This window comes from Passer domesticus, chromosome 6, assembly GCF_036417665.1.
Source record: "Passer domesticus isolate bPasDom1 chromosome 6, bPasDom1.hap1, whole genome shotgun sequence".
Taxonomy (NCBI): Eukaryota; Metazoa; Chordata; class Aves; order Passeriformes; family Passeridae; genus Passer; species Passer domesticus.
In genome coordinates, this window is record NC_087479.1 from 20,378,733 (window position 1) to 20,401,036 (window position 22,304).

Below are 22,304 nucleotides of genomic sequence, written 5' to 3' on the forward strand. Positions count from 1 at the left end.
AAGAAGGTGTCCTGCAAGGTTGTGAGAGGACATTTCTTAATGTTACCACACACTAATTGATAGCAAAGGTACATAGGAGGCATACAGCTGTAATAACTGCTGTACTCAGAGGGATTTCTTCCATGCAAAATAAGCTGGTAGTACCCTCCTGTTGACAAAAAGTCTTCTGTGCTTTGAGCTGTATACCCTTGTATCTAGTTTCTGTGCACTTTCATACCGTATGTTTATGTTGCTGTCTGCAGCAGTTACAGATTTGACCTTCAGCCATTAACAGAGCTGTGATAAAAGGAAAGCTGACAAGAACAGGCCTGGCTTCATAGCTTGTACTAAACTTGAAAGTATTTTCAAGTGTATAGATGCAATAGAGCTATTAATTAATTGTTATTATTAATTAATCAGTTTATACGTTTATATGCACTTCTGTGGCATCTACCCACTTACACTGTGTTCTGGAGAGCCCTAGAAATGTACTGGATACGGAGGTACAGAGGAACAGTGTTCCACATATAACACTTCTATAGTCAGAAATTAGAAAAGAGTGGGAAGAGAACTAGAAACTGTGATGTGATGTGATATGATAGTGATGTTTTCCCAGAGTCACATATGAGGTTGGTGTCAAGGTTGCAAATAGGAGTTCAATTGTGTCACTTCAAAGTGATGGCCCACTCACTCACATCTTTTAAATTACACCATCTCTCTTGGTAAGATCAGAAACATGACAGACTGCTTCAAAAAATGTGCACAGACACAGTTGTATTGACTTGGATGTGGAAAAGCAAGAAAATTACCAGATATGGATGTCATGAAAACTCTATGGAAGTATGACCTCTGTCATGGAGACATAACTGCACAGCAGCCTGGTCCTTGATTTCTTCCAGATTCTGTCTATCTGCATTTTCTGCTTTTCTATAATTGCTTATACAGACGCCACAAGTTTTGTTGCTGGCATCCTCATGACCTGGCTGATCTTTGAAGACCAAGTCTGGTGGACTTCATGTAAAGAGCCCTAAAAGAGATCCAGCTATGCCAACAGAAATCTTAGCAGTGCTTGCTTTGTCTGAGGGACTGGCATGGACCACATCAGGGAAGTGAGGACCCCTTTGGAAGGTGTGACATGTTAAATGTATGTCTTTACTACAGACTAAAGTTCAAAGGGCTATCTGAATTATACATAAATGAATATATTCAGGTAACAGGAACAGTCACGCCATGAAGCTCTGAGCTAATTTCTCACAAGTGGCAAAATAGATGAGTACTCAGAAATTTGAAATTTCAGGCATTTGCTCAGGTTCGATTCTAAAAGCCGTTATCGGCCTTTCTATTTTGAAAGGTATGTAATTCCTTCAGATCTTCTTCCTACTTCCATGGCACAGTTTTGATCACAAACACTTTGCAGTATCAATGCCCTTTAGCAGTTGGGTGCCTGCCTTTCCCCCAGCACAAGTAACATAATACTACCTGATGTTTTTGGCCAAAGTAGTCGTGGTTTAGCCACATAGAAAAATGAAAAGATTATACATTAAAGAGAACCAAAGCTTTCTTTCCTTGTCACAAGGAAATTAAAATTGCAAGCAGAGTAGAGGTGGTCTGCTCTTAAGCATCCCAGATCCTATAAACATTGGAAATTTAGAAGTCCTAAAAGAAACAAGCAATGTTTTCCTGAAAATACCATAAAACCTTTGCTTCAAGGTGCTACATGCTGGATGACCAAAGTCCTGGAAAGTTGTGAGACAGCATAGGCAACATATTGGTGTGGACTGAGGATCAGAACAATATCAGATTATTCTTTGTGGGTTCTTTATTACTTTCTCACTCAGGGTGTGATTGTGGATAATAGTCAGTTGGGTTGTTGTTTCCTCTCCCCGGATCTGTTTTGGGGCTTGTGGCAATACTTAGCAGATAAGGAATCCACCACTGCACCTTGTGGTGTGACCAGTAGCAGGGGCTACAGACAAGCACTGTGCAAAGCTGGGAGTGAGATAGCAGGGTAGAGAAGAAAATCTGAGAAACTGAGGCAATGGCACTTCTTTTAATAGACACTTTGCAGTGCATGGATAGTCTGTAAAAGCTGTCCTTGTTATCGCTTTGTATTGCTGTGGCTTGAAAAATAAATTGGTATCATTCACCTTCATATATAATTCTCAATTGTAATAACCCTTAGAACTTGGTTGATGTATTTTGTCTATTGCTGGAATGAGAGGGCCAGAATATCAAGTTAGCCAAGACATTATGATGAGCTCGTGGCAGCACTTCAGCTAGCATGATTATTCCCTATTTCATATTCTAAATGGTAGCTGAAATAAAAATTCAAATTTCCAGTTATGGTTGAGGCAGAATGGAAATCAAGCTCATCTTTTTTGGGAACTGGTGGCAATTTAAATAATGACTTAAAATAGTTTGGTGGTGTTGTTGCTGTAAATTATGCTCAAATCACAGGTGTACAGCTATACCACAGGGCTACATTTTACATTTACTTCTTGCTTGTACTGAAGAACAGTGACTTGTGTAAAACATGGGATGTCTGGGAGAAGCAAAAAACACAAATGCCAGCACTGCTGTATCATGTAGAGCAAACATGGTGCAGCTACAGAGTATAATTTCATGCTGGCTGCTCATTTTTCATGGCATTCTGATTCATTAGCTCAGTAGGAAGAAAATGGGAAGAAAATAATTAAATTTCTTAACTCTGAGAATTTGTACTCATTTTGGAAAACTTCTTATTACTTCTTATTACTGCTTCTTATCCTGGCAAGAGTTGGGACTGAAATAGTGCACTGTGATACAGTTTTCTAGGAAGTGTCTTGGCAGAGCCTGAGACTAAGAAAATAGCATTCAAATGTGCCCTGTCCTGAGAGAGGATGAGGACAGCTTCCACAACACAAGTCAAAACCATGTTTTTCCTTATCCTAACCTATATCCCTAGATCTCTTTGCCAAGAGATGTTTCAGAGACATCCAAGGACTGTCAGACTCTTGCACACTGGGTACCACAAAGAGTCTCTTTGCTGAACACATCCTGGGGAAAAATCACACCTGGACACCTTTTGTAGTGCTGTCACCATACCCCATGTGCTTTTGTGGTAATGGCAAATGCACAGACAAGTACATGGGGACAGATTACAGATGTGCTCTTCCGCAATATTCATTCCTCTTCATACTGGATTATTCTCTGAAGCAAAGGGTACCGGGACAGAAAAGGGAGGAAAATTGTACAAAACTGAGGAAACATTCCAGGCAAATAACAGAAGATAACTGTAGAGAAGAAATGCATCCTGAAAATTTAAAGAGGGAAGTTTTAAAAAATAACCATGATGTGGTTTCTCCTTTAGGTCATTAAGTTCGGATGAGATCAGTACAATCATTGCTGTCATTCCTTTAATATTTCTTTCTGGATTCCTTTTCTGTGTTCAACTGTGTATCTTTTAATTAATTATTGTCAGATCCTCAGCATTTTAGCCAAGTCTTTTCACTATGTTATTCTTGCCCAATATATGAATAGGCCTCCCTTGAGCATGCAGACTTTGAGGGGTTTTTTGAGGAGAGAACTAGGTAACTCCAGAATAATTAGCTGAAATTTCCTCCCCTCCCCTCTTTTTTTAAAGACAACTCCTCGTCTCTCCAAGAAGATGAAGAGATAGATATGGAGGCTGTCAACTGGCAGCTGAACAACACCTCCATGAATGGCCATTCATCTACCCCAACCACAGTTCGCTTTCCCAGCTGGGTGACTTTTGATGACAATGAAGTCAGTTTTGCACCACAGAGCCTTTCTCCCTTGAAAACAGATACCCCACCAGCAGAAACACAGGCTCCAGATGTTAACTTTAATCTCACTACGTCTTTAAAGAAAAGAGAACGTCCTAAAAGCACATTGGGAGACCTCTCCAAAATTCAAAAACTAGATCTCTCCTCTTTAACCAAGTTGCCTTCTGTTGAAACACCACCATGGAGTGCTACTAATCCCTTTCTGGATGAATCTCTTCGAGATGTCCAGCCCTCACCGATCAATCCATTCAGCTCATTCTTTGAGGAGCAAGAGAGGCGTTCCAAAAGCTCTTCTGTCTCCAGTGCTCCAGGCAAAAGCCAAAGAGACTCTCTCATTATTCTCCATCAAGAGGCTGATACTGTCAGTTTCCATGAGGCAAACAAGACTGTAACCCACACAGATGCTGTAGAGCAGCTCAAACAGCTCCACATTGGAGACCCAGATGGTGTGAGCTGTCCTACCTTGCCTGATGATGACCCCATGATGCCATATGATCTGGATGCAGCTTTATTTAACCTGGCACCAGCTCAGCCAAAGGATGGATGGCCAATGATGCTGAGGATCCCAGAGAAGAAGAACATTATGTCATCCAGGCACTGGGGACCAATATATGTCAAGCTGACTAACAGTGGATGTATACAGCTTTTTTATGAGAAGGGACTAGAGAAGCCTTTTCGGGAGCTCAAACTTGAAATCAATCATGAGATTTCAGAGCGCAAGCTGCAGAACTACGATGAGAATGGAAGGATACACAGCGTGAGGTTGGATCGCACGACATACAAGGAGAAAAAGAAGTATCAGCCTAAGCCAGCCATTGCACACACTGCAGAGAGAGAGCAAATTATCAAGCTTGGGACTACAGATTATGAAGACTTTCTTAGCTTCATCACTGCTGTGCAAGACACGCTGATGAACTTGCCAGCTTCATCAACAGATCTGAGCACAGTGGGACTGAATTATCAAGAAGAAGAAATCACTGTGGATGTCAGGGATGAGTTTCATGGCATCTTGGCCAAGGGAGATGGTGTGATTCTCCAGCACAGTGTGCTGACTCATATCTATGTCCTCAGCTTCCTTTCTGGCCTGGCAGAATGCAGACTGGGCCTTAATGATATCCTGATCAAAGGGAATGAAATAGTTGCAAGGCAGGATATTATGCCCACTACTACCACTAAGTGGATTAAATTATACAGCTGCCGCTTCCATTCATGTGTGGATGAGGATGTGTTTAATAACTCCCGTATTATCCTGTTCAACCCCTTGGATGCTTGTCGGTTTGAACTGATGAGATTCAGGACTGTCTTTGCTGAGAAAACTTTGCCTTTTACTCTGAGGACAGCTGCCAGCATCAATGGTGCTGAGGTGGAGGTGCAGAGCTGGCTGATGATGTCCACGGGGTTCTCTTCCAACCATGACCCTTTAACTCAGGTCCCTTGTGAAAACGTGATGATCCGCTACCCCGTGCCAAGTGAGTGGGTGAAGAACTTCCGCAGGGAGAGTGTCCTGGGGGAGAAATCTTTGAAAGCCAAGGTGAACAAGGGAGCCACTTTTGGATCAACCAGTCTGTCTGGTTCTGAGCCGGTAATGAGAGTAACTTTAGGAACTGCCAAATACGAGCATGCCTTTAATTCCATCGTATGGAGGATAAACCGACTGCCTGACAAAAACTCAGGTGAGTGGCATATACCATCTCTGCAGGAATAAAATAAATGAGCTATATATTTTGAAAGATAGGAAATACTGAGTTTAAATGGTGAGAGATATATCATCCTCTGCATAAGTTAGTTGCATGAAGTATTTGTCTGACCCTTCATTTTAATAGTTTTACATATACTACAGATATAGCTAATGATAAAAACAATTTTAGGTTTCCTAGATGCAAAAATATGTGTTCTGTCTCTGCTTGGAGGTATTTAAAAGAGGTGGTACTTAGGGAGATGATTTAGTGGTAGACTAGATTCATGCTAGGTTAATGGTTAGACTTGATAATCCTAAAGATATTTTCCAGTAAATGGTTCTGTGATTATGAAACCTAGGCATCAAGTATCTGTGTGCTCTGTACTGTTATTTGAAGCAGGGCTTTTTCATGTAACTTGCAAAAGCAAGATTCTGTGCTATGGACTGAATGACAGGATCAGATATATTACTGTAGCTCCAGCACATGTGATATCTTTTCCAAGCATACTGGGCCTGTGCTACATATTTCAGTGCATATGCCACAATTAATGCCTCTGAATTATCTGAAATGAGAATTGTAAGAGAACAGAAGACATTGCTCAACCATTTAAAAAAAATAGACATTTCCAAACACCATTTTGTGGCTATGTTTCTGTAATCAGTGCATCAGGGAATTACAGCTTAAACCTGAAGAGAGAATATCACCAGGAAACCCATTTTGTATTTCTATCCCAACTCTTTGTATTTCTGGTAACATGGTTGTAATTAAACATGAAAATTATGTAGGCAAGCTACTGTTGCCTTTGGCCATTTCTGCTAGTCATTCTATTTGCTGCCTGTGCAAATGGTGCACAATAAAGCTGGACAATTCAGGTTTATTCTTATTTGTAGTGAAAGAATTCAAGTAGAACTTCTTGACCTATCTGATCTAGGATTTTACAAATGCGATGGACTTTTCAGTATTAATGCTGTAGTAATGCATCTGGGTCACTGGGAGGGTTTCAGTGTTCCCTGAAGGAAAGTTCATTGTGGTACCAGATTTGGCACTCTCTATATGCTTTTCCTGAGTTTGAGTTGTAGCGTCAGCAAAACAGTGATCCAAGTGTCCTAATCTTTTGGGTCACATTTCACCCCAAGGAAACTACAAATTTGGAGGGATATCATTAACAAAAGGGAAGGTTCCAGGTTTCCTGTAGACTGAGGTGGAAGAAGACAGAGCTTGGAAACTTAAGAGAAGTACAGGAATGAAAAATTCACCGCAGGCTGTTTATGAGCAGTAACGTGCTTGTGAGGAAAATCTCAATATGCCATCTGCACAAGCTCTGGGAATGAGATGCTGTGAAATTGGGCCTTCTGTGCTATCTTCTCTCCAAAGATCTCAGTGTACCATACAGACATCACAGCTGAGGAAATCAAAGCCCCCAGACTTTAACACAATCACAGAACATGCCAGTAGCAAACCAGGAAAAGAGGCCCTGTTTCTACTGCCTCCTGCAAGGTGATGCTGCCTTACTCATTGCTACCCTGAGGGAGATACTGATCTGTGCCTCTTGTTTCCTTCTTTCCCATTGTGACTCTTTATTGTATATACACTGTGACAGGGGGAAGGAAATACATTACAGATTTGTTGCTGCTGTTGGACCCCTGCCACAGAGCATCTATCCATCAGTGTCATCATGCAAAACGCAGGGCAGTTGGTATTTGTTTACATCCTGAGAGGAAGAGAGTGTCCTCACCCCTCCGGTCAGATCAGATGTTATTTCAGGGAAAGGAAGAGCCTTGGAAGCACTGTCTTGGCCAAGACACATGAGGTATGTGAGAGGGAGGGAATCCCAAAGTGATGACAGGGCAGGCCAAGTAGTTTAAATCTGACCTTGCCCTTCAGGGACTATTTCTGTTTATTGGTGGTACTTCATCCCGTGGTTCTCCTTTCTCAAAGTATATGGCAAACAAAGAGGTGTATTAAGTGGCACTCAGAAGGATTCATTCCCACTCCTTCTTAGATTTGCCTGATGGACAACATATGCTTTTGTCCAACTGATAGTCATGTGGGATCTAACTACCAGCCTTGTGCACGTTTGGCTGTATCCAGCTCCATCCACAGTCATATAATAACTCAACTTCATGTATTTGCAAAGTTGTCATAAATTATGCAGTTCTCAAGCACCAAAAACAAAACTATGAGTCCACTGACCCACACTTTATGCTCTCTTACTGTGATACCTGTAACTCACCCCTAAGAGCACTCTGGATCTTCCGTAAATGTCTGGCCTGCTATTGAACTGCTTTGATGCCTGGGACTCCAGAGCAGGGGAGAAGTTCCTCACATTGGAACTGAGGGAAGTGCTGCAGGTGGCCTCAGCCTGCAGCTCCACCTGCCTCCAGAGGCCACACAATGCGTCCACACCACTTTGGCATGTGCATTACATGTGTGCTCCAGCACATGTGCCTGTCTGCCAGACATACTCACAGGAGTACATATGTAGGCACACATTTTGGGACTTTCTGTTCATGCACAGTGTGTGCTCTGACACACAGTCCCTTGCAAACACAATCCCAGAACTCCAGAGGTCTCCAGATGGTCAGCTGGACCTCCTGTGCTTCACTCCATTCCCTGAATGTGGACTGGTGCAGTCTCTGTGCAGAGGTGAGGAACATGACCCCCAAACCTGCCATTCCCAGGAGAAAGTGTCCCTGCCATAACTCACTGCTTGTATGCAGACTGTAGCATCCAAAGCTCCCAGATCGTTAAGAATTTTTTAAGCAGCTTTGCCCTCTTATCCAAATCTTTTCTTTCTGTGCTTTCTAATGGGATGGAGCCCTTTGCACTTTCACTCTAGGAGACAGTGTTATCAGCACTGTCTGTATTATTTTGTAGCCAAAGTATCTGCTTTTCACTGAACACTGGAAAGCATGTGACAAGTGAAGGACAGTGCGTACTCTGACTTGCCTGTGACATATTTAAAATTAATATGAACAAAAGAGTTGATGAAGAATGCCTGTTTGCAGGCTATTTATAGCTCCAGTTGCTGGCTGGGCTTCACATGTTTGTTTGTTTTTGTTTTTTTTTAATCCACCAGCAGAATACTAGGGTAACATCCAAACAGTCTTTGATCATGGGAAAATGCTCTTTGTGTGAAGCAGGGATGTAACATCTATGCAGAGCCTTGGATCTGGATTTGAAGTTTTCTCTAATTTGGCTGTGGATCCCAGGCATGCTGCCTGGAATACTTTCTGAAGTAAATTATATCTTTTAATCCAAACATGTTGGGACATTTGGAGTGTCATGAGTCATTTGGAATACATTCTCTCTAGTCACAGTTACACTTGCATATTAATTATCAGATCCTTGATTGTCAGAACAAACTGGTAGTAGCTCAAGGAAACAAGAGGTGCAAAACAAAAGCAGTGTGTTGATTCCTGATTTTACTAAGAAGGGTACCTGTTCATTAGAGAAAGAGCTCTGAATGAGCCTGTTGAACAGTCTATAGAGTTGGAGCCTCATGCCCAGGACACACTGATGGGCTAGGTACTTTTATAATAGCTTCAGTGGAGGAGTTGCTTTCTTAATCTGTTCACCTTGTTATCTGTCACATTGAGCTGGTTTAAATTAGTAACTTTCATAATTTTTATGGAACTGGGGGGGGGGGGGGGGGTGTTACCAAGTGTCCAGTTGAAATTATGAAGAGTTGAAAAGCTCAGCTCTCCAAAGCACCTGGTCTGCAGTGTGCTCAAGTCCAGCTGAACACTTCCCAGGGATACCTTCACACACATCCACCCCAAAAGCAGCTGAGCACATGCCAGCTCAGGAGTGTCACAGCACAAGCTGAACGTTCTGCAACTGTGGATGTGGCTTGCACCAGGGAACAGAGCCACTCCTCCTGGGCTGCTGGAATTCTCCAGTCTGAAGGAGGGAGCAACCCACAGCAAACCAGAGAGGAAAAGCATATCAAAGCAGATGAGCAGGAAGGATTACAATGAGGAGTCTGCTGAGAGTGGTACAGTGTGAGGAAAGAGATATGAAAGGATGGGGGAGCCTGAGACTGGGGGTTGGTTGCCAGTACTGAGTGCTGAACACAGATTTTTGGAGCCAGTTTTAGGCATCTTCGTAATGCAATACCAGAGAGCAGTGCTGTGTCACCCAGGGGCCCTGTGTCAGATCCTGAACTGCGCTGCCACCATGGCTGTGCTCACCACAGCCACGCTCAAGAGCTGGCCAAAAGCAAAAGCACTGTGGTGCTGGAGGGCACGGTGATGCCTCTGAGAGCTCCTGGGGCTGCTGCTGTCCTGTGGTGGGCAGGACCACCAGGAAGGGCTGCTGTGTACCACAGCTCTTGATCCAGGAAAAGAATGTCCATGTGTGAAAAGCCAGGAAGGGCTGTCCAACAGAGATCCTGACTTGCTCTAGAACTAGGGCAAATGAGTCAGTACTCTGCTTGGGATAATTAATTCTGATAAAAAGCAGATGTATTTTTAATGCTTGCAAGAACTTGAGCTTCTATATCTGCTTGATAATTGCACCCATTCATTCATAACTTGTCTCCAGCTCTGGTGCTGCATATCCTTGGTCTCTGCTGAACTGCACAGCCTCTCACTGGATTTGCTGCACACACATTATTTTACAAACCTTCCAGCGGTGAGGGAACTTTGGCTAGACCATTTTGAAATATCAGGCTGACTCTAGATGAAATTCTTACCCAGACTTACACCAAGCAGAATTTTTTTTCCAGTTCTATTTCAGAGGTCAAGTGGGATGTTGCAATGCTAAGCCCTCTAAAGACTGCCTATTTTCATCCTATTGAGACAAGTCATACTTCAAAATCCTACATCTTGCTTTTCAGGCTTCAGTTTAACAAGGCCGACTTTGGGCTAAGCAGGTGTATTCCAGCTTTTCCCAGTGGGAGCTTCTGGGCTTTCCCCACCCAGTTCTCTTTACTTTGTCTGCCTTCCTTGTTGTCTCTGTCCTGTACACCTTGCTGACCAGAATGGAGAAGAACTTTCCTAGTGAACAAGTGTTCAGGAATCCTAAAGCCTATAATAAAGGCAGACAAAGATTCCATTCATTTATTTATACATTCATTTACACATATGTAGATAATGGGATCCTTTCAATCAGAAAGCCCTGTGTGGCTGTGAAGGTTTTCATCCTCATTTTGCAAATAGAGAAACTGAGGCAGAGACATTCAATTACTTGCTCAAGAGCTTAAGGAGTTGGCAGCAGTCAGAGAAAAAGCCAGCTTAGTTTGACTAGAAGTCCCTGCTTTCATTTTTAAACATCACTGCTGTCCAGGAAAACAAAGAAGAAAGAATAATAAGGGTTATTTACATATGGCAGAGCTAAACATGACCTCCTTTCCTTGCCATCCTTAATGGCTAGCCACCTTGCCATGGGTTCCTGTGAGGAATAAATGGTTACTCTGAAGCTTTGCGCAAATTTGCTTTTTGAACACAAGAAAGTTATTTAACCTTGTCCAGTACATTTTCTTCTGTAAAAAAAGGGGAATAACAATTTCAAATAAACATCAAATATTTCTATTTCTAAATTCCTTCTTTCCTTACTGTCGTTTCACAACATTTTGGAAGGATGTGCCACAATGTACTTAGCATGTGAAAGACACTGAGGGAGTCAAGAGGACAAATACTTCTACCCTACTGTGCTTGATTTACTTCTTATATTTTCACCCACTAAAAGCAAATTAGAGTCATTAGCAATCCTTTTTGCATTTTGTTTAATTCCTTTGGTAACTTCAGCCACACTGAAGCAGGTAAGATAATTGCTATGAACTAATTCACCAAGGGAGATTCTCAAGTTTCCTGCAGCTTCATGATGCTGCTTTCTGCTAGGCATTGTGTTTAGATTCATCTGACACAACTCTCATGACTGTTTACTCTCTTTTTGCAGCTTCTGGCCATCCTCACTGCTTTTTCTGTCACCTAGAGCTTGGCTCTGACCGGGAAGTGCCTTCCAGTTTTGTCCGCTATGTAGATGTGGAATTTGACATGCCCACCACTTCTGCGTCCAAAGCCACTGTTCGGTCCATCTCTGTCGAGGACAAGACTGATGTGAGGAAGTGGGTCAACTATTCAGCACACTACAGTTACAAGGTAAAACTGAGCAGTGCTAATCACCATGGTTACTTTGCATGCTTCATTGTCTTGAAAAGTGTGGGCAGACAAATAAAATGCCCTGGACAATGGAGGTGGGAATTTGGCTCATGCCAGGCTGTGTGCAGTAGCTACCCATGTGCAGCTATTGGTTCATGGCAAATAAGCAGTGGATTATTTCAGTGAAGATGGAATAAATTTGCTTGCAGTTGGCTGTGGAAGAGTGTGCACACAGCCAGCTCCTGGAGATTAGCTGATATGGAGAGTTTGAACAGGGAGTTTTGCTGCTCTTCCCTAGTGGGAGTGCTACCGTGGGAGTCCAGCTGCAGACAAAAGAATCACAGTATTTCTCTCCTAAAATACTTATTTCTTCTGCCTGCCCTAAGGAGAGGAGCAGATAGGAAAGTGCACTATGTATATACCTGCCAAAATAACTCAGTAATTTGCATGTTATCTGAATACTCAGCAGAGAATTTGGCATCCTACCTTGCCTTCTTTGAGAGCAATGATAAAGAGATTCTGAAAAGATTCTCATGGCAAATATTTTTACTGGTAATTGTACTTATATTTTAGTAGTTTCTTAAATCCCCTGGAGATAATATTTGATCTCCCTAAGTATCTCTTTTTAAGAATTGAAACACTGGATTATTCCTGAGTTTTTGGAGATGTGGAAATTTAGAACCCAAACATAGATCCCCTTGGCCCTGTCCCATCCAAATTGGTATCTGTAGGCCAAAGCACCTCTGAGCCTGAGCACAGCAGGGAGTGTGCTGAGATTTGGAGTAGTGTTAGGCACTGCTTCAAGAAGCAAGGAGTTGGATTTGATGATCCTTATGGGTCCCTTCAGACTCAAGATAATTTAAAAAATCTCTTTGCTTTATACATTGGTCTTCTCAGAATTTATAATTAAGGCTGATTTTCTGCTGTCACATAGAAAGCCACCTATTGTCTGCAGATTTGGTTCTGAGCTTATATTCAGAGTACAACTGGGAATGGTAATGAATATAAAGTCATGTGAGTTCTCTGCATGACATTATCTCTTTTGGAAATTATTTCATGACACTGCTGAATTGTAGAACTGCTTAGATTAGACTGGAAATCCGTATAGTAAATAAAAACCAATTTACCCTGATCCTCAGTCTATTTTTCCTCACAGACCTCTCAGGTCACCAAGAGTTTCTTCACCTGAGCACAAGAACCACCACTGAGGAAGATGTGTGAATCTTTTGTTTTCCTTTCTCATTACAAATTTTCTTCCTCTTTTTCTTCTATCAGGTTGAAATAGAGCAGAAAAAAAGCTTGAATGAGGATCTGAAGGGAGAAGGTACTGCAGATGTCAATGAATGTGCTATACAGTAAAGGAAGATCAGTCTGCAAGTCCCAAGAGGGGTGGTCAAATTAACAGACCTGGAAGAAAGGACTTGCAGACGTCGGGTATTTTTCTTTTTTTAAAAAAAGGGACTACTACTTTTAAAATAATGCTCTGAGGAGTATAATTTTTTCTCCTTCTGATGATCCTTACTTTGAGAAGAATGTGGTCAGGGTTTGTTTGGAGGGGATCCACGGACTTTTGCTGGAACAAGTACAGCTGTACAGTCAAGCCTGCCTTTTCTGCCTTTTCGCTGTTTAGGTTCTGCACTCAAGTATGGTCTGGCAACCATCTCAGCCACGCCAGAAAACAGCCTTTATCTCACAATCTTGCCCTCCCACATTAAGTACTTTGTTTCAATGCCTTTTGGTTTGGCCTTTGACTGAATTGCTTCCTTCTGAACTGCCAAATAAAATTCAGGGAGGGTCAAGTGAAAAATTATATAAAATCTCCTTTCTGAAATGGTCCACAGAGTGAAAACCCTGAGCATCATTCTGAAGAATCAACTCACTCTGCATCTTAAACCAAGAGAATCATCTCTGTGTTGAAGTAGATGAACTACAGACAGGACAGCTGATCACAGAGCTGTCCCTCTGTGCAGCCCCTCCTGTCTCATCCCTTGAATGACATGTCACTGTGCACATTTTCACAGGGTTTGCACAAGTTACAAGAAAGCCTCTGCAATTTCTTAACATTTTTACTTTGTAGTCTGAGCCATTCTGGTATCTTGACTGAACATGGTCGTGGCTGCTAGTAATAGGGAATGTGTGTTACAATAGTGGAGATACCAGAGGGACTTTGCTAAGATTAGATCATTCCTGCCTAGAAAGATATTTAAGGGAAAAACATGGGGGTTTAGTTTTGGGTTTGGGGGGTTTTTGTATGTTTTCTTGGATGGGTAAAATGGGTGGTTATTGAAAATGTCAGAACACAATTACTTTAACAGAAAATGTTGTTTGTTTTCCTGAAAATCCTTAGAAGTCTGTCCAGCACAATATTTTCATGTTCAGTCTTGAACCTACAATATAAGTAACTTGTATCTTTATAATACTTCCATTAACTGGGCCCCAAAATCTCTTTCCAAAAATTAACAAACTTCTATCATGGAGATTTTTTATCCCCACTTAGCTGGAAGTAATAGCCAGTCTTAAAACCTCTTTCTAAATAAAAGTGCAGAAGATATAAATCACTCATTTACACACATTTTCAGAGAAAACAGTGTTAAAAGTCCCCAGTGTTAGTTGTTTCTATGGCTTGTGTAATATTTTGTCTCGTAATGTTAAATGTAAAGTAATTTATTAAATCATTTATCTTTTGAAAGGTTACTACTGACTATAAAATACACATTTGGAAAACTTTGGCATTGTAATTTAAAATCATAATGAATTAAAATGAAAGCTTTCTTATATTTTTTTCATTTTACATTTAATATTAAAAAGTTAATACACTTTTTATTTAGTACTTTCACTGTGACTCTTATAAAAATTATTACAATGTTAAAATCACAAATAAATAATGAAATTAATTTCATTGAGTCTGAAACTGGAAGTGGTAGAATTTAAAATAAATTGTAGGGAACTTTTAAATGCCTTTTTTATATGCACCTGCATTTCAAGCCTGCATCACCCTAGTGACACATACTTAGACAGGTACACCACTGTAAATAGTTAGGTCTTACTGACAAGCCTGTAATACCCCACTGCAGGTAGCCCTTCTGGGCCCAGGATGCTCCTTGGAGCACACCAGTTAATACTAAGCATTTGCAACATCTCTCTGTAAATGGAAGAATGCTGTTAACTTTTATTAAGAATGTTGAGATCAATGGATTAAAATTTATGATATTATTAATGATAACTTGTATAGGTTGTGAAATATCTGGGAGCACAGGGCTGAATTTGTGACTGATTCTCAGCTCTGGCACAGGCTGGCTGTGATGAGTTGCATGGCAGCTCCTCTACAAAATTCACTCCTGTTCAAAGGCAGTCAAAGAATTTCTGGGTGGTCTTCCTGCTTTTCACTGCAGCTCCTAATGTACAGTTTCTGAAATCCCACCATCAAGAAAGAAAAAGAAAACCCCAAGCTGAAGCAGTGCTGAGATGTTACTGAGGAAACATGAGAATGTTTTGTGAAAGAAATGGAGATTTTCTACTCTGACCTGCAGGCTCAGTGTCTGATTTTTTTTTTGACTATTGCCCCTCAGCTCATGGAAACACAATACGCCTTAAGAGGGGAGAAAATAAAAGGAATATAATTTTCCATTACTGTTGAATTGTTAAATTATTCAGCCTCTATCATACTTGTGCCACAGAACATTCTATGTTCCAGTAACTGAAAGATAAACATACTGGAACTTTATGGATTTACTTAATTTCTATACCACTATATCACTAATTTTTTTTTTTTTTTTTAATTCAGAATCAGTAAATGAAAAATCTGGCTCTCATCTTTCTTGTGTAGTTGTACACAGAAGTATTTCTTCCAGTCATCATGAATTTATGCAGGCAAAACTGGATAAGTTTTCTGGTTTATATGAAAGCTATTTTAGTCCATTCTTATCCCTGGAGAGATTTTTAGATGTACCTGCCACTGAATTATCAAGAGTTAAGGATGAATACCCCAGCCAGAATTTCAAAAGATCTTATTTCCTAAGGACTGGGCTAAGTAGTTTGATTTTTCAAAAGAGTGCTAATAACCAAAATCTTTAAGAAGTCTATTGTTGGTGTCACCAGGTGTCTCAACTGAATTATTTTTTCAGTCCAGCATCACTACAAGCATTGAGAATTTGAACACTGGGATCCTAAGTGCCCTTACTGAGGTCTCCACTGTTTTTTATTGATTAAATACTGCCAATTTTTCAGTGTTACACACTGTCATATATGTACTTTATGTACATATACTCTTCACCCGTGTGAGTATAGTAGTAATTTGAACAGACTGTTGATTGAAGGAAAAATATCTGAGAAGTTTGTGAGTTTGAAAGTAGCAGAAATTATTTAGATACGAGCAGTGCCTGTAGTGAGGATTTTTTTTTTTTTAATCATGCAGAAAAATCTCTCTGACTAGTTTCAGATTGCTGCTTCTTTTGAGAAAGATGCAGTCACTGTCCTTTGGTATATTTGAAAGTTTTGTAGTACTCAAACACTCCATGCAGGAAATGTGCCTTCAAGGTAAGCATACGTTTACTCCCTAAAGTGATTCCCACTTTCAGTCCTCTTTCTATTTCTCCTTAGGATTTTAATATTTGTGGTAAGACTTGAGGTATTGTATGGAATTTTGCCTAGAAACATGAAGTGTCTTTGATCACAAGGGATAAAGATGAGTATCTCAAGGCAGCTGAGCTTATTTTAGTTAATGTCTCTTACATTTATTAACTATAGACACTCTGCTAGAAAAAGAAAATGGGTTAATTCATCTGAGAAATACTAAAACTGATGTTATTTTTGTTCTTTTATTTAGATTTAAATTTAGTCATCCTATGAAGGAGTCAGATATAGCAGTATCACTGCAGAAATAATGTTCCTTCTCTGGTGGGTTGCTGGCTGACAGTTACTTGATAGGATGTCCAACACCTGTCCACATTATTTGGTAGCTGCTAAAACTCCCTCTTGAACAGTCACCTCCCAAAACAGACAGCAATTGCATGCAAAAGAGCATGAAAGCAAGTGGGAAAAGTGTATGAAGTTCAGCCTGGAGGTGCTTGCCCTTTTGCTTACATAGAATTCTCGGTCATTTCCTTGGCCCTTCAGTGCACTAATCAAGTCCTTGATAAGTCACCTTTGTTCCAGATGGTGAAAAATTTCTTTCAGTGACTCTTAGCAGCTCGTGTGCATAGCTGTATTAATCTCTAGAACTGATCACCATAAGAATTTACAGCACACAGAGATCACTTAATGGATGAAATACTTACTCTCTTCTGCCACTAAAGTTAAATCTACATCATGACATGTCTGCGATAGAAAATTCTGTGTGATAACATGCACAGCTCTTCCTGATGTTCCTGTTCTGTTCAGTCAGCCAGCCACCCCTCACACATTCAGCCATCCATCCTCCCATCCGTCCTACCCTCCTTCCCTCTCTCTTTCATACTTGCAATTTATTCTTTGCACTATTGACACTGATTGGTTTAATTATTATTTTGTAACATGTTCCTACCTTCTTTTTTTGTAAAATAAGTAAGTCTGTACACTGGCTAACTTCGTAGAAGTGGTTTATTTTTTTTCTTTATATCACTTGAAACAGGATGTCATGTTTTTGTTTAAACTACATGAAAATTTAAATAAATGTTAAGGTGAAACAGCATATCCACATTTTCACTGTGAAACTGAAGTTGTATGTGCTGTATATTCTGATAAATCAGAGGTCTTGAATTCAGAAGAGGAAAAGGATATTTTGAATGGTATAAAGGACAACATAAATTTGAAGTTAAGGGACTACATACAGAAAAGAGAGAACTTCATTTGATCAGGCAGCTTGAACAATAGACTGCAAGGGAAATGGAGCAGGCCTAGAGCCTGAGCCACATAACAGTTTGAAGTAGTACTAACATAATATGGAAGATGGTCCAGCATTTGGAAACAAAGTAATTGAGGATTGAAGCCTCACTCAGTGGTCTCTTCTTTGACCAATAAAACCAGGAAAAGAGTGGTATCTTCCTGTGATCAGAACGTGTTTGCAAAGCAAGGATCAGGTCTAAAATATATAGAGTCCTCTGCAATGATTCTCTGTGTTCTTTCAAAGTTCAGGAAGCTGTGTGTCATTTCATACATCTTTCCACTTCCCTTAGAGTCACTGAGACCCACTTCAGTCTGTTGTTTTTCTCAAAAAGCATTCCTTGTATCAGACTGAAGAGCTGGGTACTTCTCTTGGTCAAATAAAATCAGATACTTATCATAAGTGCTGTTCAGAGTATTGCTCTGAGCTCAGTACAATTGACAGTAAGTCAATCATTTTACAGTATCAGAAAATGGAGGTACACAAAGTACAATGCCTCATATTTGTTATTTAAGAGTAAATCAGGTCAGCCAGAAGAAACAAGGAAAGTTAAGATTCAGTGGCTGTTAGTACTAAGAGTTTTTTACTACAATTCAGATACTCAGTGACTTTTGGAAATGAACATATAAAATTGGGAGGGTAGGATTTTATTAACCCTGATAGCTTGCCAATATGCATAATATTTTTTAAAAGAAAGATTTAGAGAAAAAAAACCAGAAATTTTAAAACCAAGGAGCTCAAAGTTCCTTGGTAACAGTGTAGTCTTTAGAGACAAGCCAAAATAACACCCTACAAGAGATGGGGAGGTCAGAGTGCCAGTGCAATGTGTACCCAAACAAAAGACATCACTAGAGGGAGATAGCACAATCTGGAGAGGAAAAAAACAGTTTTCTTTCAGTACTCTTAGTTGACATGATTGCCCACCCCGACTAGTCCAGATATGGTAAATTTTTAAAACAAAAAGTGTTGAAGGTCAGCTGGAGATGAAGCAAAAGATGGAGGAGCAGCCCACTGTTTCACCTTAGGTGCAGGTGTGGGTCACAGCAGATGTGTCTGAAACATGAAGTGTACCAGTCCCAGAAAAAACTCTTGTCATCTTGGTCACAGTATCAGAAGCCTAACAATAACTGCTGTATATAAAAAAGTAATTGGAATAGTATTTTATACACTAGCTATGAAAGGTGTCTTTCTCAACTCTGAACAATGGGACAGCAAAGCCTAATGGACAGGGGTGACTGTAGTACTGCCTTCAGTAGCACTGGGGTAATTCAGCAAGTGGCAGACACATGCTGGGGTTCAGGAGGTCTAGGCAGACTGGTCCTTCCCTGGTTGGGGGCCTTCTGCAGCCTCCCAGTTGTTACTACTCCAGGGGCTGTAGATAAACTGGGAGCAGTCAGCTCAGTCTAAAGAGCTTTTGAAGGAAAAGCTTGAATACAGGCTGAATACAGCTGGAAGTAACTTCTAAAATTGGGAGCCTCTTTTGTAAAGGTTTTCCTGATGCAGGACTGAAAAGGAGAGCTCAACTTCTCTGTGGAAGCAAACAAATTTGTTAGGGCATGGTCAGTTCAGTAATTGTACTAATACAGAGTCCTCAGATTGAAAGGGAATGATGTGGGAAAACCTCATGTCAGTGCACAGATGCAGGTAGAGTAGCAGAGTTCTGACTTCAGGTCAACCAAAACAAAAGCAAAACTGCAGATAGTTTTCAACTGAGATTGAGTTCAACTACTATGGCATCCCCTGTGCCCATATTCCTGTTATCCAAACCTTGTTTCTCACTGCAGCAGTCAGCGGGTTTATTTGATTTTTTTTTCCCAAATTCTTACAGGTATCCTTTGCTGTGGCTCTCAGGAAGTGACAGTTGGTGCAAGGGGAATATCCAGGGGAATGCTGGTGGCAAAATGGGATATGCTGAAGTTACAATCTCAGCAGAGAAAAATGTGTGGTAATACCTCACAAAGTCCTGTGACAAGTCAGGAACTATGCAAAAACATGTGACTTGGGGAGTCCCAGTCTACAAATACTCATCTTGGGAACAAAGGAACAAATGCTGTAAAAATTAATATGAATATTATAGAAGATTGGAAAGCTTTTGAACAAATAGATTTAAATTTGGATCTGAACCATTGATTGTCAAAATCAGCTCTCAAATTGTTCAGGGCCAGCAGACACGGCATGATGAAATTGTGACTTGACTGACATTTCTGCTTGGTAAGTTGGGGTCCGTGGTATGGGTCTTATCTGGAGAAGTGAACCACAGATTGGAACAAGGCACTTGGCTGCGTGCTCACCCTCCGTGGGCTCTCAGAAGTGAAGGGGCTGTTGCTCTCTAGCGGTCACTGCAGGTTCTTGCCTGGACTACTGACCTGCTGCACCAAGCAGCCTCAATGAATCACATCTCACCAGTTTTCAGGACTATGAACTCCACGCAGAATTTGGCCTGTTGTAAATCAGTTGGATTTCAAAACTGGGTGTAAGAGTTGACTACCTCAGCTGATTCCATGTTTAGCTGAGAAAAGGACAACAGGACTAATTAATTTTTCAGTGATGTTGACTAGCCTTTTCACCCAAATATCCTAACCTGTCTGCATAGTCATCTACATACTCAGTATAAATTTACATCCGTAAAGCACTTCAAATACCTCCAACAAAAAATGCTGTAATAGGATAATATTTAACTATTTTCTATAAAAAACCAGAAGCATTTGTGTGTGTTGTATAGGCATGCAAGGATATGTACCATTATGCATTGATGGAAAGAACAATTTGACAGAAAAGTCTGACCTTTTTATTTTCTGGACACTCTTAAAAGAGACAGCCACTCCCACCACCCCGAGGTAAGCCACTGTGGCTCAGTCCAAGTCCAGGCAGCCAAGCCCACTAATCCTGTCTCATCCACCCCCATGCAGCTGCTGCCTCATTTTGGAAGTACATAATTCCCAGAAGCTCTCATAAATTTGTATGAAAGATGTCTGCAGACACCAACTGTTCCTGTATGTGACCCAAACTACCACAGTTCTATACAGCCAAGTCCAGCTTGGGTTTTCTAGCAAGGTATTCCCCTACTCTCCCTCTCTTGAAGAGTCCAACCTGCTGCTATGCTCACAATCAGCATTGTGTACTATAAAGCCGTGCACTTGTCAGAACACTGCACTGCTGGGAAATGAAGGGGTTAGGGATCCCCTTCTTGTTTGAGGCTACCTAGAGGGTGAGTACAGAGGTGGAGACAGTTAAAGACTGAAAAGAAGGACTGAAGACTTTGAGGGTTTAGAGTACTGACCAGGTTTGTCAATGCTTGACTGCAGTTTATGAAATTCTGTCCTTGGAGCAGAAATTAGACACCAGACCTACCCTCTCCCTCCATCCAAATTGCTTTCTCTTTTGAGCTCACTGAATCTAGAAGGCCTGTTTCCCAGTGAAAGTACTTAATAAGATAAATAATAGCACCATTTGAGGCTAGTTCCTTATCTGTTGAGATGCTATGGAAATGGAACTGTTTAAATATATCCTTACAATGTATTTGCAAGAAGCAAATTGTTATAAAAAGTATTCTTCCAGAAACAAAATATTTCTGTATTAGAGCCTAGCACAAATACAACTTTGAATAATGGAGGCAGTCTTAGTTCCCATCTACAAAAATGCACATGACAATCAGTTTCAATCTCTCCTGAAGTAGTTTCTTACCTAAATTTTAGTTTTAAGAAAATGGTTTGTTGTTTAGCAATTATTAATTTTCAGCTTACATTAACCATTTACTATTTACCATGTGCTGAGGCTACATTCAGAGGAGTTACAGCCAACAGTTATTGTTCTCAATGCAAGAGCTACTGCACAGTTTTAGCTCAAGGAAGGAAAATTTGAAAGTGTATTTCTGATTTATTTTTTCGAGGGTTACTATACTGCCATAGGAGTTCTGCCTCCCTCTTGTGGCTATCTCTTTTGCTTTCAGCTTGGAAAAGAAGCATTGACAGTGCAGCCATGATCAGAGTTCCTTATAGTGCCTTTCTGATATGTCTCCTCCTTAAGTTTAGTAGAAAAAGCCCCATTATGTCTGGATTCTCCTATACAAAAAGCAAATAATTTTTAAAAATTGTATACCTAAGAGAGATACTCTTTTTCACATTAATGTGGCAATAACTGAACATTTTTGATAAAATCAGTGGTAATCCAGGCTGGTTACATTTTGTAACTGGATCTGAATGTTTGGATTCAAGTCAGCCACATGTAGGAGCTGCACCTAGGAGCTACTAAGATATACTTCAGGGGACATAATATTTTCAAGTCATCCAAAAATCCATGGCCTATATATTTTAGGATATCACTCTGTTCTTTCCTATCACCTTCCATTTAAATATTACATAGTCCTTTTAAAACATTAAGAAATCAAGCTATCTAGAGAGTTAAATAAAGGACTGTACCTCTAAGATAACAGGGAAACCATTTAAAAGCATTAAATGGCTGCCTTGGAATGGTAGAGCCCCAGCTGAATGCAGATCTAATGTCCCTCCATTGCCTCCCCAGCCCAGAACATCTTCTCCCTTCAAAGTCCTTAGCAGACTTATAGCATTTGCAGCATGACAGACCTTAAGTGTACCTGCCCTGTGCCCTTCATTCTTTTGCAATTTACACTGATATCAAAATAGCACTTTATAGCCTGACACACCTTTCAGAAAGAGATGTGAATTTAATCTTAAAGCCATAGCTAGCAAATGGGCAGGAGGGACACGAACATTTGCAGAAGTCTACAGTAATGAAAAGAGAAGAAGCTGCACAGTTCAAACACTACTGCCAGCCATCTTGCTTTGTCAGGTCTAAAACAGTGTCCTAGTTCTACATCACTTGGTTGCATCCTCCAGCTTCACCCCCAACTTCATCTGGCTTTGGCAGCAGGGCAAGG

General features: G+C 40.6%; 1 protein-coding gene across 7 annotated transcripts in view; it reads left to right on the forward strand.

Moving 5' to 3' along the window:
* Window positions 1-17,215, forward strand: part of STON2 (stonin 2) — a 70,494-nt gene extending 53,279 nt beyond the window's left edge. For 6 of the 7 annotated variants that reach the window (XM_064423684.1, XM_064423687.1, XM_064423686.1 and 3 more), the window contains 3 exons: window positions 3,602-5,437; window positions 11,345-11,547; window positions 12,823-17,215. In XM_064423684.1, the coding sequence (XP_064279754.1) occupies window positions 3,602-5,437; window positions 11,345-11,547; window positions 12,823-12,906 (2,123 nt within the window). In that variant the 3' untranslated portion in view covers window positions 12,907-17,215. Of the gene's footprint in view, window positions 1-3,601; window positions 5,438-7,043; window positions 7,254-11,344; window positions 11,548-12,822 lie in introns of those variants that run through there. The other variant, XM_064423689.1, reaches the window with a different exon arrangement.
* The last annotated feature ends 5,089 nt before the right edge of the window (window positions 17,216-22,304 follow it).